At 37.5% G+C, this 27,630-nt stretch overlaps 1 protein-coding gene and 1 non-coding gene across 4 annotated transcripts in view; one reads left to right on the top strand and one right to left on the bottom strand.

Moving 5' to 3' along the window:
* The window catches only part of NUP58 (nucleoporin 58), a 36,006-nt gene extending 10,651 nt beyond the window's left edge, over positions 1-25,355 (top strand). Inside the window, exons 5-15 of one of the 3 annotated variants that reach the window (XM_069602280.1) lie at positions 85-195; positions 3,234-3,258; positions 4,239-4,304; positions 4,622-4,796; positions 5,463-5,542; positions 7,359-7,477; positions 7,836-7,918; positions 9,975-10,176; positions 15,547-15,645; positions 17,198-17,293; positions 23,982-25,355. In XM_069602280.1, coding sequence (XP_069458381.1) covers positions 85-195; positions 3,234-3,258; positions 4,239-4,304; positions 4,622-4,796; positions 5,463-5,542; positions 7,359-7,477; positions 7,836-7,918; positions 9,975-10,176; positions 15,547-15,645; positions 17,198-17,293; positions 23,982-24,064 — 1,139 coding nt within the window. In that variant the 3' untranslated portion in view covers positions 24,065-25,355. Of the gene's footprint in view, positions 1-84; positions 196-3,233; positions 3,259-4,238; positions 4,305-4,621; positions 4,797-5,462; positions 5,543-7,358; positions 7,478-7,835; positions 7,919-9,974; positions 10,177-15,546; positions 15,646-17,197; positions 17,294-18,694; positions 20,794-23,981 lie in introns of those variants that run through there. The other 2 variants (XM_069602278.1, XM_069602279.1) reach the window with 2 other exon arrangements.
* On the bottom strand, positions 2,637-2,743 carry LOC138446997 (U6 spliceosomal RNA). Its single transcript, XR_011259634.1, has one exon. It is a non-coding gene; the product is annotated as a U6 spliceosomal RNA (small nuclear RNA).
* Positions 25,356-27,630: the final 2,275 nt, after the last annotated feature.

Genomic DNA, 27,630 nt, shown 5'->3' with positions numbered 1-27,630 from the left:
AGGTGTTGAGTGTGTTGGTCATTTGGGGAAGTCATTATATATTAGGGTGAGGAACCTTATCAGTGATGTTTGGCTTGTTTGTAGGACTTGGACAAAGTGCTTTAGGCCTGACTCTGGGAACTACAGCAGCTACTTCAGCTGCTGGTAATGAAGGCCTTGGAGGTATAGATTTTAGTAGCTCATCGGATAAGAAGAGTAAGTAATGTTACTGTAATTTTACATTCTAACAGTCCTATTGAGGGAATTAAATTCCTGTGTCTGAAAAATTAGTTAAATATTCAGTAGGGAAATTTTTAAGTTTGCATTATATTTCACAAATTTTGTGTTATGTATTTAAGATTTTATTTTTGTAAAGGACTCAGATTTGTATGTGCCTTTGTCTTATGTAACTATCTGAATGCATATATTATACACATTTTAAAAATCAGGACCATGATCCATGTGTTGTTTTGTAACCTGTTCTTTCTTGCGTAATATATCGCAAGTTTTAATCAGTCAGTAATTCTTTACAAATATTTTAATGTGCTTATCGTCAGTTTTATGAATGGATATGTCATCATTCAGTCAGCCACCATCCTCCAGTCAGTGTTTGTCTCCAGACCTTTGCTTTGGGAAGTGTCACTGTACTGGGCACCCTTGCAGAGAGAGGCAGTGTGGTGTGGTGGCCAGCCTGTTTGCTGGCCATAGAGCCTGGCTCAGCTGTTCACAAGCTCTGTGACCGTATTCAAGCTCTTTTATCCTCTTGCTGCTTAATGAAGTAGGGGAAATAACAGTCCCTACTTCATGGGATAGGTTTGAGCATTGTAAAACCTTAGCAGAGCCAAGCACACAGAAAATGCTCTTTGATTTTATTATGAGTTTTTGTTCATATTTTGGTCATTTCCTTAAGGCAAATACCTAGAAATTGAATCATGGTCTTAAAGGGAGGGACCTTTTGGAGTCCCATTGCATATGTTGTGAAAGTGCTTTCCAAAAAGATTTACTCACCAACCAGTATGAAAATGCCCTTCTTGCTGTGCCCTTGGCATACCTAATATTCTTTAAAAAATTTTTTTCCAATCCAAATGCATTGTGAAGTTTTCTTTCCTTTTTTTTTTGTGTGGTGTTGGCTCTGTGTGTGATTTGTTCTGATGAAAGCATGTTCCTCCGGAGTGCATACATACATACTGCACGGAACCTCTTTGAAGAGCTTAGAATGACATAATGCATGAAGTTGTAGGATATTCAGTGTCCTATGTCTGTATGGAATTTTTTAATTGGACATGGATTTTATTATTAGAAGATACTATGATAGGGTGAATTACTATCTTAAAAGTTGATAAAATCCTTTTAACATTAGAAGATTTGGATTTATTTTTCTTTTTTTTTTTTGGAATTAATAAGTTTTTTTTTTTTTTTTTTTTAATTTTAAAATGTTTTATTCTTACATGCATTCCCAAACATGAACCCCCCTCCCACCTCCCTCCCCATAACATCTTTCTGGGTCATCCCCATGCACCAGCCCCAAGCATGCTGCATCCTGCGTCAGACATAGACTGGCGATTCAATTCACATGATAGTATACATGTTAGAATGTCATTCTCCCAAATCATCCCACCCTCTCCCTCTCCCTCTGAGTCCAAAAGTCCGTTATACACATCTGTGTCTCTTTCCCTGTCTTGCATACAGGGTCGTCATTGCCATCTTCCTAAATTCCATATATATGTGTTAGTATACTGTATTGGTGTTTGTCTTTCTGGCTTACTTCACTCTGTATAATCGGCTCCAGTTTCATCCATCTCATCAGAACTGATTCAAATGAATTCTTTTTAACGGCTGAGTAATACTCCATTGTGTATATGTACCACAGCTTTCTTATCCATTCATCTGCTGATGGACATCTAGGTTGTTTCCATGTCCTGGCTATTATAAACAGTGCTGCGATGAACATTGGGGTACATGTGTCTCTTTCAATTCTGGTTTCCTCGGTGTGTATGCCCAGAAGTGGGATTGCTGGGTCATAAGGTAGTTCTATTTGCAATTTTTTAAGGAATCTCCACACTGTTCTCCATAGTGGCTGTACTAGTTTGCATTCCCACCAACAGTGTAGGAGGGTTCCCTTTTCTCCACACCCTCTCCAGCATTTATTGCTTGCAGATTTTTGGATCGCAGCCATTCTGACTGGTGTGAAGTGGTACCTCATTGTGGTTTTGATTTGCATTTCTCTAATAATGAGTGATGTTGAGCATCTTTTCATGTGTTTGTTAGCCATCCGTATGTCTTCTTTGGAGAAATGTCTATTTAGTTCTTTGGCCCATTTTTTGATTGGGTCGTTTATTTTTCTGGAGTTGAGCTGCAGAAGTTGCTTGTATATTTTTGAGATTAGTTGTTTGTCAGTTGCTTCATTTGCTATTATTTTCTCCCATTCAGAAGGCTGTCTTTTCACCTTGCTTATATTTTCCTTTGTTGTGCAGAAGCTTTTAATTTTAATTAGATCCCATTTGTTTATTGTTGCTTTTATTTCCAGCATTCTGGGAGGTGGATCATAGAGGATCCTGCTGTGATTTATGTCTGAGAGTGTTTTGCCTATGTTCTCCTCTAGGAGTTTTATAGTTTCTGATCTTACATTTAGATCTTTAATCCATTTTGAGTTTATTAAAAATATGGAACGCTTCACGAATTTGCGTGTCATCCTTGCGCAGGGGCCATGCTAATCTTCTCTGTATCGTTCCAATTTTAGTATATGTGCTGCCGAAGCGAGCACTGGATTTATTTTTCTTTGAATGAAAAATTATAAACACAAAGTCCTTTCTTGTTTTTATTTAATTTTCTTTATAGTAATTCCATAATTCAAAAATAGCCTTAGATGTTTTAGCAGCTTATTTTTTTACTCAGATAGAGCAGCCTGATAATAGGTCCTTAAAGAAGTGTCAAATAAAACTCTTAGGAGTTAAACTCCTCAGCAAGGAGATTCTTCAGGGAAGATAGTTGAAAAAGGAAGGTTCTTTCCCTTGAAAGAAACACTTGCAAATCAGCTGCATAACTGTTTATATGTACATAAAAACAGTTATATATATGTCTGTAACGCTGTGATTAGAGTGTGACAAGTCATGACATCACATACTGTTTAAGAGGCAGTCTAAGAAATCCTTAACCATTTCAACTTTTACCTTCGTTTGTGTTAGCTTAAAACTTGTATTTGGAATACACTGATAAATAGCATATTTTTACACGAAGCTTTTCCAATTTTCTAGGTGATAAAACAGGAACAAGACCAGAGTAAGTTTATAATTTGACTTCTAAAATATTTTAATTAAAGAGTTTTGCTTATTAAACTGTAAGTAAATGGTATGGTTGGAAGTAAATGGAACCATACACACGTTTAGAAGAAAAATTATTTTGAAGTTTTTGTGACAAAATAATAAACAGGCTGTGGAGAGATTGTGAAAGGTAAGATAATTTGAGAAAATTATAACTATTTCTTTCTACGAAGTAGTTGGCATTTCCTCAAATAATAAAAACAAACACAAATATATGTAAAGTGTCTCTTTACCTTCTTATAAATATTGAACAACTCATGGACTTTACTCTTGGACCACTTTTTATTTATATATACAAATTAAACATGTATATGTACCTTTTCTTTTATATGTAAATTGCTCTGCCAGTACCATTCACTTCCTGATGCTGAAGAAGGAGAAGGCCTCCATGTGTGTGTTTGTGTGTTTGAAGAGTTTTATTTATTCCTGTCTTTGTTAAGTAGTCATGATTCTTTTCAGCTACCCCCAGGTCTTATTTTGTTGAAGAACAAATTGAAGTTATAAAATAATAAAGTAAAAGTATTGTGAGCATCTCACTGTGAGAAGTTTGGCAGGTTTTCTTTCTTTAATGAATGCTGTAATATTTTTGAACTTAATGAAATGTCAGTCCTGGGATTTTTGAGCTGGAGAAACTTAGTTTAATATCTCATCCCACCTGCAGTATTCTCTGATTTTGTTCTGAAACATTTAGTCAAATGCATCTATGTGTACTTGTAACAAATGCCAGTCTTCTTAGAAATCTCCATGTCAAGTGAATTGTTAGTTGTTGTGTAGGTCAGAAAGTTTATTACTCTTTATGAGGAACTTTAAAATCATCCAGGAAAGCTATAAATAAGGAATATTTGCTCTGTTTTCACATGCTTTAACACACTGTAGTAGAATTCAACTGCCAGCTTCTTATGATCTCGGATGTTAATGCGCCTGTGGCATCTTTCTCAGGGACAGTAAAGCATTGAAGGATGAGACTCTGCCTGCTGTCATCTGCCAGGACGTCGACAACCTCCAGTAAGTGCATCAGGAGCTAAGTCAGACTCCAACGTGGGCGGGTGGGTGTGGATTTCAGGGGGGCCATCTCCTCCTCCTCCTGAGCATTTAAACTTGGGGAACATTGGAATGCCTGTAAAAGGTAAAGAAGCAGAGCAATTGAATGAAGGAATTAAAATTCTGTAACTGCCATTCTGTGAACTGTAGATGAATGTTTTAATAGTTGCTTCTCAAAACACTTGGGCTTAAAACTCTGACCTACATGTGGTAAATGTACTTTTTTTCTGTAGAAAACCAAAGGTGTATTTTTTTTAAAAAACTCAGTTTTCTTTTTTTAGGAAATTTGTGAAGGAACAAAAACAGGTTCAAGAAGAAATTAGTAGAATGTCTTCAAAAGCAATGCTTAAAGTCCAGGAAGATATTAAAGCTCTGAAGCAGCTTTTGTCACTGGCCGCCAGTGGATTGCAGAGGAACACTCTCAATATTGACAAACTGAAAATAGAAACCGCTCAGGTAAACTTGAGTGTCATTTTGTTGTAGGGTTTTTCATTTGTTTGTTTGTTTGTTTTTTAAATAGAAATAGGTCTTTTTAAAATTATGAAGTTTTGTGCATAAGAAAACCACATAGCACATGTACTTCTAAATTACTGTAATAGTTACTGGTTTTTATTGAGTGCTTACTTTGTATGGGGCAGTATTCTAAGCAATCTAGATATATTAACCCAGTGATTTTCCACAGTAGCCGCCTGAGGTGACGTTGGTTAGAGAAGCAGAACCTGTAGCAAAGGGCTTGGTGCACAGGAAGTGCTGCTGCTGTCATCATCCTCAGGGTTATTTATCTTGTTTTTTTTACGTCAGTGTTTTCTATGGTTATATAGTATAGGTTTTAAGTAGTAATGTCTGTATCTGTGGATGAATAAACTTCATGAATCCTACATAAATGCATAGTTTAAGATAGAACAGCAGCGGTTTTTACATTTATTATGAAATTTGTTCATGAAACTATAGTTTGTCCTGCCTGAAAGGAGGTTTCAGCGCCTTGTGAAGGAGCTTCAGTCATAATATGTTCTCACAGCATATGAAGCTCTGAGAGTGGCTTTGTTGAAATCCTGAGATGGTTGGTATTTTTAGCTTGACTTTTAACTGGCTTTTTCTTTTTTAAAACCTCTGTTATATTAGGAGTTAAAAAATGCTGAAATAGCTTTAAGAACCCAGAAAACACCACCTGGATTGCAACATGAAAATACAGCTCCTGCTGAGTAAGTTAAATAAATGTTTGTCTTTAAAATAGCAAAACAATAAAAACCGTATACAGGCCATGGATTTCTTAGTTCACTTTTTAGCAAGTCTAGGTACTTTGTGTGAATTTTAAAAATTTAATTCTCATAATAATTCTGAGAAAGTATATCACTCCCATTTTACTGAAGGGTAAGTGAAAGCTAAGGTCGAGCTTTTAAGCACTCTTCTGCAGTTGCATTTCATATTGCTTATAAGGTCTGTTCCACTTGATTACGTTGTGCAGGTGTTAGAAACTTATGAACTTATGATTATACCATAAGTACTTTCAGTTTAAAAATATTATGATAGTCTCTTCCTTAAACAGGGCATACTAAGTGTAGTTTAACCCTTTTATTTCCATAAATTTATTTGCATCCATAGCTTTTATTTGCATACATAATAATCTACAGGAAGAAAAATTGTGAAGTGTAGATAAGCAGCTTGAAAAATCCCCCTGTACCAGCTTGTATACTCATCTAGTTTCCACACATGTGATATATATCTTATCGTCTGTTTCCATATCCTTTTGTGTTATGCAAGATGATAATAGTGAACATTGTCAGATGCTTGCCATACACCACCTGGGTGGCTTGGCTCTTTACTGCCGGATCTGACTTTGCGCAAATCCTCTTCAGCTGTCAGAGTCCTGTCTAAGATGGGGAGCCTGAGGCACGGAGATGGAAGTCCTGAGCTTCTGGGTGTGTGGGGTTCGTTGGACTCCTGGTCCCTTATTCTTTTTTTAAGTTTTGTTTTGATTTCAGATTTGCAAAAACGTTTCAAGAATAAAACCAAGAATTCTCACCTATCTTTCACCCAGATTCCCCGCATGTTAGCGTTTTTAATTTGCAGTTGTTTTGTTCCTTGCTGTCCATGTTTATAAACACATTTCCCCTGTGTAGAATTGTTTGTCAGAATGATGCCCTTGAATGCTTGAGTGCTTCAGAGTCTATTTCTTCAACATAAGGATATTCTCTTTCATAACCACAGTGTAGTGGTCAGACTCAGGCAGTGACAATGATGGTGATACTCCTATTGCCTTACTCAGATGAGCATGGGGTGAGCTGCTTTGCTGGACTTCCTCAGTATCTTATCCTGCTGTCTTGTTCTTCATACTGCCATCAGAGCTAATTCTGAAATGGACTGAATCATGATTTTCCACTGTAAAAACTTTTTCAGTTCCCCATTTCTTATAGAATCAGTTCCAACTGTGTTTCATGCTATTCAAGGTCTCTTTTTATCTTTCTAGCATTCTCTGGTTATGTTTATCAGAATAGTAATAGTAATTATATACTTCTGTAGTACCCTGTGGTGTTTTCAGCTTATAAATAATTTTTATATATAAAAAATTATCAAGAAGAGGAAATTCACATTGCTGCTGCATTAGCCAAAATATAGAATTTACTTGAATTTTACTGTCTTTTCCACTAGTGTATTTTTTCTGTTCTAGGATTCTTTTCACACTGCATTTAGTTGTTATTTCACTTCCAGTCTACAACATTTATTCAGTCTTTTCTTTGATGACCTTGACATTTAAAAAAAAATATTGTTATTTTGTAGATTATCCCTTAATTGAGATTTTTTGTGATTGGAGTAAGGATATGAATCTGTTTTTGATACCTTGATAACTTATAAATTTGAGATTTTGTTTCGGTAATACTTGTGTCACTTAAAGGTATATTGTGTCATCAGACTAATTCAAAGGCCATAGTTAAACAGAGGCCTGTTTTTGTTGGAGTTTTGAATATGAAGGAAGCAGTGTTTTCACACTGGTTTGACTTGGTAAATGTTCTCGTGTAGCTACTTCAGGATCCTGGTTCAGCAGTTTGAGGTGCAGCTCCAACAGTACCGACAGCAGATTGAGGAACTGGAGAACCATCTTGCCACCCAAGCGAACAATTCACATATCACCCCACAAGGTAACATGCTTTCTGTGGTCATTTTTTTAAGTGCTTTTAGTAGTTGTTGTCTTAAGCTGCCATAAGACAGTTTCCTTTAAAGTCATTGATTAGATCTTTATTTCTTACAAATATAAAATGCTGTTATGAACGATTATGATATAATGGGCACATGTCCTAGGGCCCACCTCCCCCAGATTACTGATAGAGAGAAGTCCTTCTCTCAGTCTGCTCTGCTGTCTTCTCTCTTCCTTGGCAGTATTGGTGTAATTTCTTTCATCCTACACGTTAACCGTACCAAGAAATGGACTCAAGTAAAAAGAATAATATTGATTGTGTTATATATGTATTTGTGTGATAATATGATTTTCTTTTATAGATTTGTCAATGGCTATGCAGAAAATTTATCAAACATTTGTAGCTTTAGCTGCACAGCTTCAGTCTATTCATGAAAATGTGAAGGTGAGTTCTCATTCCGTATTCATTTATCTGGACATCTGCACCAAGTGAAGTATTTGTTCATTTGCAGGACAAAAGTGTCCATGCTCATCACAGAAATAGCTCTAATTACTTGTAAGTGAAAAAGACCAACTCTGAAATAATCTATAATATGCCCAGACACAACTGGTCAAGTGTTGTGTGAAGTGTGTTAACTTTTTCCATCAGCATATTGTAAATGACTTTCCACATTCATACATGTACTTGTTTGCCATCGTTTTAGTAGTTAAGCAAAAATTTTGTTGCATGTATGTGTAGTTTGTTTAACCCATTGTCTTTTGTTTGACATTTTGGTTATTTCCGTCTCTTATAGCACTATAGAAGGTAAATATTCTTAGTAGCAGAATCATTTCCCATTGCTTGAATTTTGTGTGTGTTTTAAGTGTTTATTGGACCCTTCATAAAAAAACTTGCTAACATTTGTCCCTTCTAAACACAGGAAACTGTATTTATCAAATAATAAAAAATTTGCCACTGAATATTTTGAGTATTGTGTAAGACATTCATTTTTAAAAATTACTTGGGCTAAATATAGGTATACTTTACCAATCAAGCAAATATAATTGGTCTTTCTTGGATTTATATATGGTCAGAGAAAATCTTTAAAATTCAAAGCGTCCAAACTTGAATCTAGATAAATTCTTAACTGTATAGATTAGAGTTTCATGGAGATTACCAGTGTTTTCATTTTTATTCTGATGCATGGTGATAGAATTTTTTAAAATTAACCACTTAAATCATACTATTTTTGAAGTGATAGCATAGTTCAGACCTTTTGCTTTGATTGATTAAAAATTTTTAAACAAATCTTTAAAATAACTTAATTTTTAAAAAATAATTTTAAAGGAGGGATTTTTATTAAATTCTCTTGAAACTTTGTAATCAGTGTTTAGTTTTTCAAAGTGCTGAAGGTGGTTCTGTCTTGGCACTTTGAAGTCTGTGTTGTGCAGATGTTTTTCTTCCTTGTCTTATGAAAGTTTTCAGATATATAAAAAGTAGTATAAAGCTGATTTATTTAATCTAAACTCTTAAGGAAAGTATTTAATAATTCCAGGGTGAAACAGAACTATTCCTATTCATAGCCTTAATTAAGGAAGGTGTTGTGTTGGGTAATCCTACCCATCTTATGAACTTGGTAATTTTTTCTTGGGCTTCCGATAGCTCAGTTTGTAAAGAATTCGCCTGCAATGAAGGAGACTCCAGTTTGATACCTGGGTCAGGAAGATCTGGTGGAGAAGGGATAGGCTTTACTCACTCCAGTATTCTTGGGCTTCCCTTGTGGCTCAGCTGATAAAGAATCTGCTTGCAGTGTGAGAGACCTGGGAAGATCCCCTGAAAAAGGGAAAGGCTACCCACTCCAGTATTCTGGCCTGGAGAATTGCATGGACTGTATAGTCCATGGGGTTACGAAGAGTCAGACACGACTGAGCGACTTTCACTTTCACCATGTTATTCTCATTGTAAAATAATCAAACAGTATTGATAAAGTATACCCTCCAAGCTCTCTTTGCTTTGGTGACATTTTAATATGTGTCACCTGCACCTTTTAAAAGGTATTTAACATATATTTTATATACATATATGTATGTATTTAGTAAGCTTTTTTTTTTTTTAAGCTGTTTATATCTAGGTTATCCAAAGGTTGGCCATTAAAGGGGAAGCTGTCATGAAAAACTAGTATATTTAAAATGGAATTTTAGATACTACTCTGCTTGTCTGCAAGCTCTCTTATTTTAAAGAGGGCCTCAGGAAGCCAGAATATGCAGGCAGTTGATTGTAAAGACATATGGCTAAAAGCAGGAAGACACTATACAAAGGTGTGGTAGAACTGTCAAATTCACCACTTCCCACACCATGCATGTGCAGCGCCAGCACTGTGATTGGCAAGTTAGATGAAGTATATGATGCTGGCAGTGTTTTTGATCTGTCTTTGCTAACTTACTGCATGGTTATATTCACGCTCATATTGTCAAAGTCAGCACAAGACGTGATTAACATGTTCTATTTTTCATTTCTGTAGGTGCTCAAAGAACAGTACCTTGGCTACAGGAAAATGTTCTTGGGAGATGCTGTGGATGTGTTTGAAGCCAGGCGAGCAGAAGCCAAGAAGTGGCAGAACGCACCCCGAGTCACTACTGGACCCACCCCCTTCAGCAACATGCCAAACGCAGCAGCTGTTGCCATGGCTGCAACTCTTACACAGCAGCAGCAGCCTGCTACAGGTCTGAATGCATTCAAGTTATAGCTTCTTACTGTTAAAGTGCAGAACACTGATGTGCATTTTTATGAGTCTTCCTTTTGTGTTAGCACTGAAGAAATTTCTGAGTAACTGTTCCAGTACAGTCTAAAAATTGTGATGGACACAATTATGAACATATACCTGATAAAAACACAGGGTAGTCTTAGCAATAATTATACATCAATTAGATACTGAATATTGTGAATTTACTTAATGTTATTTGCTGTGTTGCTATAAATGCCCTTTAGAACATGGTGTTTCACTACTGAATTACATTTAAGAACAGATTCTAAATTTGTGGCTGTATCATATATTGTTTTAAAGTCAGAGGTAAAGTAGCCAGAGGTTGCATTCTTCTCTCTGTGATGCTGACAGGCGGTGTGTTCTCGCATGCAGTGGTTACAGAATGCGCATACTCAGGATGAAGTATGTCTTTTTTGACTGAAGTTGTGTTGAGAGCGGTAGGTTTGTATAATGACTGAAAATAGAACAGGCCTTCTTAACCAAATTTAGAAGAAGGTACATGCTGGATACCTTTCAAAATGAACAGAACAGTGGCAAGAGCAGGAAAAAGATGTTTTGAATTGCTCTGGATTGTGCATGAGGTATGTGCTGGGAGGAGCAGATGAAATAACTGGGGTGATACTGGAAAGCAGATAATTGTAGTCCTTGGTTTAATTTCACTTCCTATGAGAGAGACATTTCTGTGGTCCAGTTCTGCGTGTGTAGTTTGGTCCTGGGTCTTTCAGAGATTATTGTCTTTTTATTTCTGCAGTCCTTGTTTTGTCAGGCTTAAAGTGTGACATAGAGAAATACAGTCTTAATGGAAACTGATTTTTTTTACTCATTCATACATTTTTGAATAGTGCTTATGAGTTACTCTGTAGCGTGTGTCTTTCTGAGAGTTCCATAGAGTCCGGTAGTAAGTTATAGTGTGCAAAAGCAAAAACTGTGCACGTCTAGATTGCATTCAGGCTGCCTCTACAGGAGAAGCATTCTTGCTGGCAATTTAAAAAACTGTTCTTCACACTTAAAGAGATGGCAGAGTTGACTTAACCATCAGTGAATGGCTGATAATGGCTTTATGTCAAATCCCCCATGTTCCATGGCTGGACCCATGTGGACAGTGGTCCACACCAGCACTGTGTAGTAGTTCTCTAGCTGGCTAGGGTGTAGGACTGCATTGTTATATTACAGAGGGAAAAAGTCATTGTGGCATTGGTTCCCAGCGGGTCATTGTGGGGTGGCTAGAAATCGAATCAGCCCTGTACTGGTGCCTTCGTTTCTCCTGATGATTTATTTAACCAGCTCATCAAACTAACTGTAGTACCAGTTTACTTTTCAGAGCAAATATTGATTCTAAAATAGACCAGAGAGCAGGACTTGGTTAGGTATTCTTTAAATGTAAGAGATTTCTATTCTAATCAGTAGAACTGGAGAAAAGTCAATTATCTAAGCTGTTAATAAGGGAATTATGTTCTGTGGTGTATGCTAAAATTGAGGTAAAGTCACCTGTTGGATTTTTGTTTTATATATTTTCTTATGTAGGCAGTCTTGAGAAGTTTGTAGGTTTCCCTGCATACATTTTGGGCTTAGAAAGATACTTGTCCCTAGGAAGATACTTGTTCATTCTTTGAGTGCTGCCTCTGTGCCAGACTCCAGGGTTAGCAAGGTAAACAGTAGAGATGCGGTCTGTGCTCTCTGTAGTGGTGGAAAATATTAGCTTAACTTAGAGGAACCATCCTGAAGCACCCTCTGCTCATGTGCTTTGGTTCTTTCGGACCATCGCCAGGCTTTGGGGACACTGACTGCCTTGTACCTTCCCTGTATTTGTGAAGCCCATCTAGAGCTTTCTGATCAGGTGGCAGGAATTGTAATTTAGTAACCTAAATAGTCTTACAGTGTTTTCATTTTGCATTGTATGGATTTTTGGACTGAGGAGCTGAACAATAGTGATCATTTTGTGCTGTCTTCTTGGTTCCCCTTTGTTTCTCCGAGGGTCTCCATGCTCCGTGGCCCATCCTTTTATGCCTGTCTGGGTCAGTCAGGATCCGCTGCTTTAGTCGCGTCACCCACCGCTGGAGTGAGACTGAGCAGCCGTTAGATGCATGCAGCCCATTAGAAATGCCCTCTTTATTGCATTGCACTTTGTACCCGCGTCTTGTCTCTTATGTCCTGTGACTGGTGAAATCTTTTAAGTGCCAGTAACAGCATTTAAAGACCATCTAGATGAAGCTGGGTGAGGCTTGTATGCTGTTTTTAGTCAACCCTGTTGGTCTGTGCAAGGTTTGAGTCGTCAGGGGGCTTTGCTTCTGTTTGCATATAGGTTCTTGACTTTATTAATGTAAAAAAAGCAGACTGCTTCTTAAGCTGCTACCTTCTAAAGGTGCATTCTGTGTAGTCTTTCTTGGAGGTGGAAATATGGATGTAAGTGACTTCATGATCCTCCTTCAATGTCTTTTAATGAAAAAATACATGTAATAGACCTAAGGCCTGTGTGATTTATGGTTATTGCTTCTGAAAGCTGAAGAGAATTGATGACAAACTCCACAGGCTATTTATGTATGAAATTAACTTTGTATGTGGATAGATTACGTGCTGGCAGATCTGGAGCACACTGTCCACCATGCTTCTGAAGCCTCTTAAAAAGCTTAAGATATTGACATTAGGCTTTTCAGTGTAATTTTTACTTAGGATAGATTGTTTTAAGCTAATGAACTGGGATTAAGTTTTGCTGTTGTGTTTTGACGCTTTTAAAAGTTCGTGGTGTTTACATAAAAAGACTTTTTCTCATGTGACTTAACTGCTGTTTTTAAGGAGAGCTGAGACATTTTGTTAGGAATTCCTACTTTCTAGCTTTTAGTGTAGGTTTGGACATTTAAGGTGTATTGCTAAATAGGAAACTTCTTCCTTTGAGTTTCTTGTGGTTTTACAATTTTGTTGTATGTAATAACCAAAGGAGCATTCCCCACTAAGTCAATGAGTAAAATTTTTCAAATTGGGGGAAAACAGTTTTTGTTTTTTTTAAGAAAAATTATTACTTAAAAAAAATATGATTTAGGAATAACCATCCTAATTACATTAGGTATTTTGAATGATCATTGAAAATTATAATAAAAGAAAAATTTAGCACTTTAGTCCTTTTCCTGTGAATTCAGTTTTACTTTTAAGAAAGTAGAATTTATCCTGAAAAATATGAATTAAAGTGCTAACTTGATTTTGTTATGTGTGAATATATTATACAGTAACTTTTGTAAAATGTTACTCTACATGAAGGTTTCACTTTGGGCAATCACTGGGATATGTTACTACTAACTGGGTATTATTTATGGAACTAAGAGCCTCTCATTGAATGACTAATGACTATTCAGATTTTGAGACAGATTTCTTGACTTGTTTACGTAATCTTTGCCTGAAGGATGTAGATTCTGCTTCTAATAGTGAAACTAATTTATATGGTGGCCAGAGTGTAATATATGCTAATACTTTGGCATGGGAGATATTTATCATGAGTTTTTACTATTAAAAAATGTTATACATTTGCCTACTAGTTTTATAAATGATGTTGCCTTCAGAATTTGTGTGAAGGTACAAAACTCAAAATATCATGTACCTGTTGTGCAATGGAAAGTCTTGTCATTCTTAGAGTTCTTGATTACCTATATCCTGAATATTAATGATTAGAGTTGCTCTTAAAAGCAGACCCGCACACAACGAAAAGCATGTTATGTGAGTAACTCTTGGGACTTGTAGGGCTGAGGGCTGTGGTGTACATTATGCTCTAGGGTCTTCCACCAGCAGTGCCTCCTATGAACACGTGACACTTAAGTCTCTCAATGTTAAACTGGATGTGTGTTTTCTACATAATACTTCTGTTAGAAATAAGAAGGTAAAATGCTTAGTTTCTTTTTCATATAGTAACATTTTACAAAAGAGCTGCTAGGCAGGTATTTTATTCTCAAGTTGATCTCAAACTGGATGTAAAAATTTAAATCTTTTCTAATTTATTTTTTAATAGTAGTGTAAGAACTCTGGCTACTGTTGGTGTTTCTTTATTTTCTGGGGAGAAGCTATTTGGAAAGTCCAGTTTCTGTCCCAGTGTAGCAAAATGTAGTTTCTTAGTTTCTTTTTTTCTTCTTTCTTTAATGTTTTATAATTTTACACTACCTTTTTGAATAAAGAAACCTCATTCTTCATTGAACAACTTGAAGGCTTTGATTTCTTTAAGAAGTCTAAATATCAGTCTGTATGTTACTTTGGCAGTTCCCTCAACTTTGAGATGCACTGATCACTGTGCTTGAAAAAGATAAGACTGAAGATTGTACTATGAAATTTATCAAATAATTTTCATAAATTATCAAATGAGAGATTTTTAGATTTTTGTATTCTGCTTAGTTTAAAAAAAAAAAAGTAGTTAAAAAAGAGAGGCTAGTAAGTTTGATGCTATTCTTGCCAAACAAACTCAGCCAAAATCTTTAACAAATGGGAAACGGATGATTTAATCATTTTGCATCTGAGTACATTTTCCAAAATGTTGAGAAGAAACTTCTGAATTGAAATCTTGAATGTATTGAATCTGTCAAGGTACACAGCAGTGCCTTTGTAAATGTTCATTCTCTATCTTATTTAATCGGGTGATAAGTGGTGTGATGTAGCAGAGCCTAATAGTAGAACTCAATTATCACTTTTTGTGAACAAGTTGGAATTGTCATGTTACTGTGTAATTGATTTGCTTTAAAATGAACAATAAATTTAATAAAATAAAACATTGTCTTGTTTTTTATCTATTTATTTATATCATTTATATTTTCTGTAAGAAGTCATGCCCAGTTTTTGGTACTTACACTTATGAAGTAACATGATGGTTTTGCATGTTAGTGTCAGTCTCTTTTGATCAATTGGGACTTGACTCTAACAGTAAGGAGCTTATTTTAAAAAGAAAAAAAGTAAAAACCTTTACTGATTACAGCAACTAATTTTAACAGAAAACAACTGGGGAGATCTAAAATCATTCTAGAAGTGAAACTAAAAGAACTATAATTTACAATACATTAAAGATTTCAAATTATTTAGTAGGTTAAACTAACACTCTTTTCGTATGGTAAGCCTCTTTTGTCTTAAGTGTGAACAAGTTAATTTTTTTTTAATTTATTTTTGAATAGGTAAATCTGCTGGGACAGATAAATTAGGCTGGGGAGACATCCTGAAAACTAAGTTTTAGCAAATAGGATTTGTTAAAAATAATGACTGTTCATTTTAAAATTAATTTCATAAAGAAATTTAATCTTGAAAGAGTAAGGCAAATTTGTTTTTTTTCCCCCCCATTTTTTTTTTTTTTTTTTTTTTATACCAGGGCCACAGCCATCTCTGGGAGTTAGTTTTGGAGCGCCATTCGGCTCAGGTATTGGCACTGGCTTGCAGTCAAGTGGCCTAGGTTCTTCAAACCTTGGAGGTACACTTTAACTTTTCTCGTATTGCATTGCACTATGATACATTCGAATTGCTACTAGCCTGTAAAAACCTCTAAGAGGATCTGCTCTTTGGGAAGTGAAGGTTCTATCTGGCCAAAAAAAAAAAAAAAAGATTCTCTAAACATATCAGTGCTTTCTAAAATTATTAGATCTAGAATTTTAAAAATCATTTCATCTCTGTGAATAGTAAATATAAAAATGTATTAAAATCAAATGGTAAGGGTGTTCATATTTTCAAAGCAATATGCTAAAATGTGAACTTGAAAATTGCTTAGTTTTATTAAATTAACTTTAAAAAGTTCGTTGGAGTTCAAACTACTTCTGGACAGACATTCTCCTAATCATCTTTCTTTTCTGAAAATGCAGCTCTTTAAATGGGGAAATAATTTTATCATAAATTGAACAGCCCAACTTCTGTCCATTTCTAAGCACTTTTGGCCTATTTGCCTTTATGTATACTTCTATACATAAGCAACTGTTTATTTCAATAGTTTTTATAACGTAACTAGTAAGGTAAGTCTTCTGCAAAATATACTGAAGTACAAATGCATTCCCAATTCTCTGGTGTGGTTAATTGTAGGTTGATTGTATTTTGACAGGTGCATTGTCATGTAATGAGTATTGCCGTTAGAATATATCATCATAAGAGGTGAAGCCTGTTAGCTATATGGTTATGTAATATATTAGACTGTGTTAGGAATTATTAGAATTAATGGCAGACAGCATAATTCCTGTGGTTTATGTTCGTTTTTCACCATATTTCATACAGTTACAGGCAATAATACTATCAAACTCAATAATTTAGATAAACTATTATAAAGTAGCCAAAGATGATTTTGAATTTCATTTTCTGAGCACTTGAAACAAGTCTTCAAGTACTTAGCAGACTCTGCTCTAGAACTATGTATGATGAATACATGTTCTTTATTTAAATTGTGACTAGTATTGTTACCAGAGAAACCACGCTGCCCCTACTCCCAATTTCTCAGTGTTGCATTGCTGGTAATGTTGCAAGAGCCTGCTCTTCCTGCGTAGAATTAGTGACTTGACTCTCATGTGGTCATGCACTTTCCCAGTGGTGAACTTAAGTGAAAGTGTTTTTGTAAAAAGGAGAATAAAATTACTATGTGGTACATTGGGTTTAAATTGTTGTGCATGTGCTTATTTATGAATTTAGTCTTTTTTCTTTCCAAAATGAAATAACCTCTATAGATATATGTATATGTGTTTGAGGAAAGTCATACTTGAATGGTCACTGAAATTTCTAGTCTGTTTGGGAGAGAAAGTACTATTCTTATTTTCTTATGGCTTTGTTCTTTAAAAACTACTGAGGGGTTGTAAGCTTAGTCTAAACAGATCTAAATGTTTTATTTGAGAATTGATCTAGTTCTTCCAGAAGTCTTAGACAAAATGGTAAATAGCAGATCTCCTCAATAGGGCCATGGTTTCAACACTGTTTGTTACTGGGTATGGCTTGTCAGTATCCTTTCACCTGTGTTTTACCTCCATGTGTCTCTCTATCACCCCCACTAGGCTTTGGAGCTAGCTCTGGTTTTGGATGCAGCACCACAGGGGCCTCCACATTTGGATTTGGAACAACAAATAAACCCTCAGGAAGTCTTAGTGCAGGTTTGTGTGTTTTAGCCTGAATTTCAGGCCATTAGGTGCATTATTTTAAAAGTATAAGTGTTGTTACTTCCAATATCAAGAAGGATCCCCGATTTAGTTTCTACCCCCTGGATGAAGCCTACAAACCTAATATTCGTATAGCTTTCTCTCTCATATGCTGAAGGTCAGGTTAGTAGAACCTTTCTAACAACTTAAGTTTGATACAGTAAATAATTACATATGCTGTTAACTATGTAGACATTATTTTGAACCCTATGACTAGCTTTATGCTTAAATAGTTTTTCTTCATTATTACAAAAATAAACCCACTATGAGTTTTAACCCAGTTTTTATCGTTATTCATTCAGGAGAATAATTGTTCTCCTGAAGCGATACCATTATATAAATTGCAAGTCCCTCTGATTTTAAGAATACCAGTCCTACAAATGATTATTAATTGGATGCTTTGCTTTTGAAATAGGTATAATCTTTTGACACTTCTAATAGAGAATTCCAAATTCCATCTGCTTTTGCATTTTTTCTATACTTATAAATAATGACTTGTTATATTTTATTTCCTGTTCTAATTCATTTACTTTTTGTAGTCTCGCAGCATAGCTTGTGGGATCTTAGTTCCCCAACCAGGGCTGAACCCAGGCCCTTGGTAGTGAAAGTGTGGTGAATTCCCAAGCACTGGACCACCAGGGAATTCCCAATAATGACATATTTTATTGTACAATGCTTAGGGATTAATAGCATGCCTAAAATAACAGCAGTTTAATGTGGATTAACTTGTTAATTGAGGAAATTTTAAGGAAATTCCATTTAAATTAAGTAGTGTTTAAAATCAGTAGTTCCTAGGAAGTAATAGAATTCAGTGGTATCAGGATTATAATTTAAATATTAGATGCTAACATTAATTAGCTAGGCAGTATTTGATCTTAACTATGTGAAGGCTCTTTTAAAATAGTAACAATTGGTACTGCTCTTCCATGTGTTCTTTGTCCTGAAAATTGTGGTTTGAGGCTTTCTTAGAGGACTTAGAATTGCGAGGGTGGGTCCAAAGGCCGGGAAAGTCTCTCCTCTACATTTTGATAAAGTGTATATGGATGGCTAAGGAGGAAGGCATCTTGCCATATTTAGCTAAGAAAAGTGACTGCCAACTTGAAGTTTTCTGTTGATTTCAGTTACTTGTGTAAGGTTTCTCTCTTGCCCTGGATCATTCAACTTGTGTCTATAATAGGGCCACTTAGTTGTCAGCTAAATTATTTTCCTGTAAAATTCCATGTTAGAAATTTAGGGCTAAGACATTTGCTGTTTTCATGGGTTATATATTCTTTCAGCTAGAGAATTATCCCCATTTTTTACATTTGTTTTTGTGACTTAACTTCTGATATGAATATTTTCTTCCCTAAACATAAGGCTTTGGCAGCTCAAGTACATCTGGGTTTAACTTCAGCAATCCTGGCATCACGGCATCAGCGGGTTTGACATTTGGGGTGTCCAATCCTGCCTCTGCAGGCTTTGGGACAGGAGGACAACTCCTTCAGTTGAAGAAACCTCCAGCTGGAAACAAAAGAGGAAAAAGATAAACCTATGGGTTGATGTGCTGAGAGAACCCATAGCAGCATCATTCATTCTCTGAGTCTATTTTTCTAAAGTTGATGCAGTAAATAAATTGCATCCCAGGAGATTTATAAAGTTTTGATATTTTTCCTTACTTCTGGAATTTTGAACTCTGTTCTTGTTTGCCATGCTAAACAACTTTTCTCTTGTGAATTTGAAACCTAGTTGTATATCTTTCATTATTTTGATTCTCAGTGTAAGAAATACTCTTATTACATCACTGATTGATAAAACCTACTACTATTTAACCTAGTGTTTTAGCAATGTTTTTGTTGATAAGGTTTACATTATGTGAATATATGCACAGTTGTTTCTTATATGGATGTTTTGAACTCTAGGGCCTATATTAGAATCTGTGTGTTCCTTGACAAAAGGCCTTTTGAACTACACTGCAGGGCATCTTGTGAATATGTATGTAAAATATATACAGGATAATACACACAGCCGTGTGTGCATATGAATTATATATTTACAGACCTACAACTTTTGCCTCAGACTGTTCCCCTTTTCTAAGGGTGTTCCATTTTTCACCTTTTATGCTTCAAATCCTCAGTGCTTGTAGAATGAGGAGCTAGAGGTACCAGGTCTTATAGTTGCTTAAAGACTTAGTGAAATGGTTACTGGTGTAAATATTGGCCAACTCAACAACATTGCCCCCAGTCTTCCCCATTTTTGTTTCCACCTTAATCTCAGCAGCTCCTCCTGTTGAAGGCTGCTGTGAGACTGAGCAGACATATCTCTCAACAACTTCACTCCCCTATGTATTCTTATATCCAAGATGAACCTTCAGGAGCACCTTTGAATTCCAGACTGGTGTCTGGGGGCAAAGAGCTTTGGAGCCAAATTGATTCTATGCAGGTGTAGGATGCACTATTATTTTAGTGGAAACTTTTCTAGCTATTCCAATACAGAGTTCTTTCTTACAGGGCTATTGATATTGACACCAAATGGAATGGCTTATCAGCCTCTTTTATGTCTTAAGTAAGTACATAATTTGAAATAGAGAAATGGTATATTTTAAGAAAAAAGTATTCTCTGTAGCAACAGTAAACTATCCCCTGTTTTAACAGTGAACAGAAAGCTCCAGATAATAACACAGAGATATGTCAGGTTGCATCTGTGTATTATTAGTATTAGTGATAGAGAGTGGGTGAAAAAGAGAGCCCTTGGAAAGAGAACTGCCTTAGCCATGATTTCAGACAGAAACCGTTATGTAGACCTATTTATCTTTCAAGTACAGTTTTCAGGTGAGATGCTGAACATGGAATTTCATTGAAAATAGTTTAATTTTTTATATAGAAGGTTTTGTACATAATGTGCATCAAGTGAATATTTTCAGAATCATTTTCACCAAGGCACCTTTTTTTCTAAAATAGGTATTACATACAATATATATACATATATATATATTTTAGTATAATGTTAGTTGGGTTTGACAAAAGTGTTGTCAAGTCTGTTTTATTTATCTGCATATATCGATGATTGGCTTTTGGAGTTGAAGTTTTTGCACCTTGATGCATTAAAATAAGGAAAATGCTTTGTTTCTGAGCACTGAAGTTGTTTTTATTTTTTGCATACTTCTCTAATACTGCAGTTCCCAGATCCAAGTTTTGGGGAAGCGTAGGAAAACATGTGTTTAATTAAATACACAATTACAGCAAACTTTTTTTTTAAAAGGACATTGCATTGTGCTGCAAAAAATCTGGATATTTATATTTCTTGGGTTTTTTCTTTGTATTTTACATTTTAATATGTTGACCATTGGGACTTTGTAATGAATCTGTTTGTGACAGGAGTTTAAATGTGTTGTCCCCGTGTTCACTGTGTCCCTACTCTGTCCAGAGCCTGTCATGATGTAAACAATAAAATTTACTGTGTCAGCTGCTTTGAATCTTTATAGGCGTCAGTAGTCGTTCTTAACACATAATTTCCTTATTATTCCTTATTTCCTCTTTCATTCTCTGGTTGGTTTTTAGTGTTTTGTTTTCACTGGTTTATACATCTTGCTTTTTAAAAAACAAAGAAGGCTGAGCACAAGATAGCAAGTACTTCATCACTCGCTTTTGTCTTTGCAAAATTATAACATTTAAAATTATAAACAAAAATATTGAGTGAAAATTGAAAGTTGCCTTCAACTCCTGGGCCCCAATCTGACTCTCTTCCGCACAGTGTCCACTCTTCGTAGTTTGGTGTGTATCCTTTCAGACCTTTTAAAGAATGCCTTTCAACTTGTGTACAGATGTTCGTTCTTTTTCTCTCATTTTCTTACATTTTATTCTCTTAGATCCTTTTCCTTTCTTTTAACAAGTGGCTTAAAAGTCTTTGTACTCCGTGACTTGCCTGTCTCTCCTTGAATGGCGAATCAGGGACATCTCTGCACATCAGGCCATGGAAACTGACTCTTTGCTGACTGACCATGGCACAGACACCGGGTCATCCGCTCTAGCTGCTCCCTGTTCTTCCCAGTATTTCACTTTTACAGAAGGAGCTGCAGTGAATATCCTTAAACGTGACAGTTGGTGCTCATGTTTAATGCTTCTTTAGGATCGATTCTAGAAGAGGAATTGCTGAAAGAAGCATACAGAATGTATGTTTTAATGTGAGACTGCCTTCCATAAATGCTGTTTAAACAGATGCTCCTGCTCTGTGAGTACCCACTTCCTGTCTGCAGCCCTAGATAACCATCAGTCTTTAAGTCCATGTGAGCTGGAGCTTTTTAGCATAAATGTTAGTCATTTGCATATTAATATAATTGCATATTAATATCCTGTGTCCATTTTATACCAGATGACTTGGGAGTTTTTTTCTTAATGATGTCTGTAGGTAGCATAATGTAACATTTTTCTTAGGAAACGGATGACTCCTAGCTGACTGGGAGTCAGCTCGGCTTCAGATTCCTGCCTGGAACCTGTGTGGTCTCTGGCAAGTTTCTATTTTATTTAATTTATTTATTTATTTATTCTTTTCAAGTTTCTGTTTTAGACTCAGCTTCGGCACCTGCAAAATGAGGACAGTAAAGACATGTGGTCGTATGAGGGTTGTGTCTACCTGAGGCACTTGGGTGCAGTCCCTGACCCTGTAGAGCCTTGTGCTGGGTGACTGCTCTAGGACCTTTAGGATATATCTATTTCGTCAAGTTCAATTTTTTCATAGGAAAAATACTTTGGGGATTTTTTAAATTAGGCTTATGCAAATAAAATCTGTACCTGGGGAGAATCAATGTCTTTCTGTGTACAACCTGGTGTGTGCATTTGTTAGGTCCTTTCTTTCAGCAAGGTTTTACAGTGTGTGTGAGCTCCCTGATGGTTTCCCCTAACAGCTTCTTAATTCTATTTCTCACTGAGGGTCTTCATCCTACAGTCAGTACAAGGTCATTCACATTATTACAGATGTAGATTAACTGTTCTTTTGTGATAATATAGTATGCCCAAGTTAATGTACTACTGATCTCAAATAGGGGCTTCCCAGGTGGCTCAGTGGTAGAGAATCTGCCTGCCAGTGCAGGGACATGGGTCTGATCTCTGGGTCGAGAAGATCTGCCGGAGAAGAAAATGGCAATCCACTCCAGTATTCTTGCCTGGGAATCCCCATAGACAGAGGAGCCTGGTGAGCTACAGTCCCGGGGGTCGCGAGAGTCAGACACAACAACTAAACAACAATCTCAAATAGTATCTTTGCAGCAAGAGAATCTGAATGGTGCCTCCAGAAATTTTGCAGTAGGGATATTTCTGTGTGGGACATATTCGAGTTGGAACGGTCTATCAGAAGATAGGCAGCATCACCTTCTATGAGCTTTGCTGCAGCCTCTCACTGTGGATGAGCCTGGCTGCAGTGTGCCTACTGGAGCACACACCACAGGTGTTACTCGGGTAACATTACTGCATAACGTGGGCCGGTGTCCTGGAAGCACCAGGGAGTGCAAATCTGAATCTCACAGTCGTGTCTTACTTGTATGTAGTCTCTATGGGCAGCGCACTCAGAACTTTATATACTTGACTTTGTATGGCCTCATCATTTCTCTCAAAAGCAGAAATCTTCTGTGTCTAGATGAAGGAACGGGGTTAGATTAAGCAGCTTCCATGAGGTCACACGGCTGTTTAAGTCCTGGAGCTGGGGGTTTTCTGTGATACAGGATTTTCATGTCCATCCTTTGCAGAGCACTAAAGGTCTTTTACAGTGGGGTTACACACCTGCAATAGACTAGATCTCGGCAGGTGAGGTGAGAACAAACGTCTCTGGGCTCGAGGGAGCGTAATCATGTGTGGGGTCTAAGGAATGTTCTGAAGACATGGGAGTGCTTCACAGCCTGACCTGTACTCCCACCCACCCCTTTGGACACCCTTGCACACCATGGCCCTTCTAGGACACCATGTCCCTTCCACCACTCCGCTTATGCACTAGCCATTTCTGTGAAAGTCACTCAGTCACATTACTCTTTGCGACCCCATGGACTATATAGTCCATGGAATTCTCCAGGCCAGAATACTGGAGTGGGTAGACTTTCCCTTCTCCAGAGGATCTTCCCAACCCAAGGATCGAACCCAGGTCTCCCACATGGTCTGGAGTAAATGTTGGCCTTTCAGTGCCATCTTTTCTCACCCTGAAAACACACCTCCAGTCCACGTAGACTTTGGGTCTCAGGGGCAGGCTTCCTTACATGGTTTCCTTGATGGGTCTGCCATCAAGTAGATTGAGTAGTCCCAGAACAGGAACCCTGTCTTCTGTTGTTTCGGTTTGGTGGTGTATCATCAATACTAACCATCTAATTGAATTTCATAAATAACCTCTGAGTTAAGTAATTAGTGCAGTGGGAAAAGGTTAGTTAATTTGGTGACCCACTGCCAACCTTTCTCTGGACGTTGGAACCGTGCTGCTGGTGTAGGATTTTGCTCCACCACTTAGTAGGTGAGTGACCTTGGTGAGGTTTAACATCTTTGTGTCTCTTTAGTAAAACAGCACTGCTACCAGGTTGACTGTGCAGACTAAAATGAGTTAACTTAGGGAAGGTGAAAGCTAAGCATGTAATAAGTAGTATCTACATATGTCCTAGTACAGTCTAAACTATTTTTTCTTTTTCTCTCAGGCAACAAATCACAGGTTTTAACTGGATTTCGAAAACCCAGTATAACAGAAGTCAATGAGCTAGGAAGAAAAATCCAGTTTTGAGCAGGCACTACGTCAGCAAATGTCTACTTTGCAAGAAACCTCCGATTGTCATCTTGGGAATCTCATTTGTTGTAGAGTGAGTTTGGTCAAGATTTTTAGAATTTAGGGAAGAAAGCTCGCCCCTGTTGTTTAAAGACAACCTAATGGATTATATACCAGATCCTAGGAGTGTTTAAAGCAATTGCAAGCAGCCTGCTAATCCAGTGTATGCAAGGAGTAGAGGAAAATTCACAGATGGAACAGGGAAAGCTGATCCAAAAGGCAACTGGCCAAGTAGAGTGAATTAAATGTTTGTAACTTTAATTATGCAACTCATACTATTTTTTAAAAAGAGCTTCATTGAGGTATGATTTACACACCATAAAGTGAATGAAGGGTGCGTCTCAGTGGTTTTTAGTGTATGGACAAAGTTGGGCAATATCACAGTCTAATGTCAGAGCACATGGGTATGTGCTCGGTCCTGTCAGACTCTCAGCAACCCCGTGGACTATAGCCTGCCAGGCTCCTCTGTCCATGGGATTTCCCACGCAAGAATCCTGGAGTGGGTTGTTGCCATTTCCTGCTCCAGGGTGTCTTTCCTATGCAGGGAAGTCCTGGGGTCTCTACTGTACCTCAACATTTTTGCCACCCCAAAGAGAATCCCCATATACATTAGCAGTCACTTACCGTCACCACCACCCCAAGTACTCGGGACTGTTCATCTACTCTCTGTTTCTACATAATGTGCCCATTCTGGCCATTTCATATAAACATGACTAGCTTCTTTCACTTAGCACAATGTTCCCTAGGGCCATCCATGCTGTAGAAGACGTCACTACTTTATTCCTGTTTGTTGCTGAATAATATTCCATTGTGTGGATATAATCTATAATCAAATGTATAATTTTTTAAATCAAACGTGATTAAATCTGAACGAGAGAGAAAAACAAAAAATATGAATAGAGTTTTAGGAACCTGTGGTATAATGTTTAAAAATCCAACCTCTGTGTGAAAAGACTCCCAGAAGGGGAGGAGATAAATGATGGAGCAGAGACTACACTGAAATAAATAACAGCCAGACACCTTCTAAACTGGATGAAACACATGCCTTTACAGACTCAAAAGGCTCACCGAACTCTGAGCAAAACAAATTCAAAGACACTCTGCCAGATATAGTCAAACTCCATGAGACCCAAAATAGAGAAAAAAGGGGACTTTGCTGGTGGTCCAGTGGTTAGGACTCTAAGCTTCCACTGCAGGATTCAATCCCTGGTCGGGGGACTAAGATACCACATCATGCATGGCAAAAAAAGAAAAAGTTAGTATAGGAAAATAATAATTAGAATAATGATGAATTTCTCCTGAGAAACCATGGAAATGTCTATAGAGCACTGAAGGAAATGGATGCAGATGTATGCTTACGATGACTCAGAGGCCAAGGGTGTTGGGGGAGACTCGGGAAGGTTTCCAGTTACTTGATCATGGCCAAGTTTATAGCTGTGCTTTCCAACACACTCGCCTTTTGCCTTGGGTGTCTACTTAAATGTAAATTAACGGAAAGTAAAAGTGAAGATGTGGTTCTTGAGTAAGGCTAGCCACATGTGAAAGCTGCATGTGACAAATGACCACCATACTGCACTGCATAGATCCAGGATGTTTCCATCATCACAGTCCTACTGGACAGTGCTGAGCGCGTGCCCACGGGCGTGGGTGCTGACAGAGACTGTGGAGGAGAGGAAGTTAAGGAACCCTGAGGCCAGGGTGCTGTGAGGACTATGTACACAGATACTGGAGTCACCCAGAATCTCCCAGGAGTAGTATTGGAAAGAGTGGGAGTCAGGAGCTAAAGAGTCAGGAGCTACAGAGAGGAGGAATGACCCAGGGTAGCCAGTGGTGCAGCTTGATGGCCTGAACTTTGGAACACAGGGATTTTTTTGAAAGCACGAGGGAGGTTGGCCCAGAAGCAGCCTCCAGCTGATACCTGTTTCCCAGCCAGGTGTAGGGGATATGAGAGCAGGCTGCCAGAAGCAGCGCCCTGGGAGAGAGATGGGTTTCCATCAAAGCGAGAAGACGAGAGAGTCCAGTTTTGGGGCTGTAAGGGACTTTGCTGAGAACTGACCTCCCCTGCAGACACAGAATTCAAGAACTGGGGAAGGGCAGGTGATGAGATTAGGGGTCAATGTGCAAGGGTGTAACATGTTTAAGTGTGAGGGTTGAGGGGTGGATGGGGAGTGCTGGGGTAGCATGTTGTTCAGTCGCTCAGTCGTGTCCCTCTTTGTGACCCTACGGACTGTAGCATGGACTCTGCGATTCTATGGACTGCATGCACGCCAGGCTTCCCTGTCCTTCACTATCTCCCAGAGTTTGCTCAAACTCATGTCTATTGTGATACCATCCAACCATCTCATCCTCTGTCATCCCCATTTTTGTCAGTCTTTCCCAGCATCAGGGTCTTTTCTAGTGAGTCGGCTCTTCACTTCAGGTAGCCAAAGTATTGGAGCTTCAGCTTCAGCAGCAGTCCTTTCAATGTATATTCAGGATTGATTTCCTTTAGCATCGACTGGTTTGATCTCCTTGCTGTCCAAAGGACTGTCAAGAGTCTTCTCCAGCACCACAACTTGAAGGCATCAATTCTTCAGTTCTCAGCCTTCTTTATGGTCCAGCTCTCTCATCCATAGTGATTACTGGAAAAACCACAGTTTTGACTATATGGATCTTTGTCAGCCAAGTGATGTCTCTGATTTTAATACATTATCTAGGATTGTCATAGCTTTTCTGAATCAAGCACCTTTTAATTTCATGGCTGCAGTCACCATCTGCAGTGATTTTAAAGCCCAAGAAAATAAAGAGTTTCACTGTTTCCATTTTTTCCCCATCTATTGGCCATGAAGTGATGGGACTGGATGCCATGCTGTTAGTTTTTGAATGTTGAGTTGTAAGCCAGCTTTTTCACTCTCTTTCACCGTCATCAAGAGTCTCTAGTTTCTCTTCCCTTTTTGCCATTAAGGTGGTATCATCTGCATATCTTTTTTTTTAATCTGCATATCTTAAGGTTTATTAATATTTCTTCTGGCAGTCTTTTGATTCCAGCTTGTGATTCATCCAGCCTGGCGTTTCGCATGATGTATTCTGCTTATTTTCAAACACATATGCATGCTTCCCAGGTGGCACTAGTGGTAAAGAATCTGTCTGCCAGTTCAAGAGATGCAAGAGACGTGGGTTTGATCCCTGGCTCGGGAAGATCCCCTGGAGGAGGTCACGGCAACCCACTCCAGTATTCTTGGTGGAGAATCCCATGGACAGAGAAGCCTGGTGGGCTACAGGCCATGGGGTCACACAGAGTTGGACGTGACTGAGCATATACTTCCCTAAACGTTTCATTTAGCTTGTTTTTGAGTGTTATAAAAATGCTACCTTGTGTGTAGTCTGTAAATTGCTGATTTTCTCTCAACATTATATTTTGAGGTTTACCCATATCATATTTAGGTATATCTAGGTTCGTGAATTTTCACAGTGGTGTAACATACATTGTGTAAAGCTCACTGTTTCTGTCTCCTGAGGGGGAGCTTTGTTGTCCCTATACTGTT

This window comes from Ovis canadensis, chromosome 10 (assembly GCF_042477335.2).
Source record: "Ovis canadensis isolate MfBH-ARS-UI-01 breed Bighorn chromosome 10, ARS-UI_OviCan_v2, whole genome shotgun sequence".
In the NCBI taxonomy this organism is placed as follows: domain Eukaryota; kingdom Metazoa; phylum Chordata; class Mammalia; order Artiodactyla; family Bovidae; genus Ovis; species Ovis canadensis.
The sequence above is the reverse complement of the archived record's forward strand: the minus strand, read 5'-3'. Positions and strand labels throughout refer to the sequence as shown.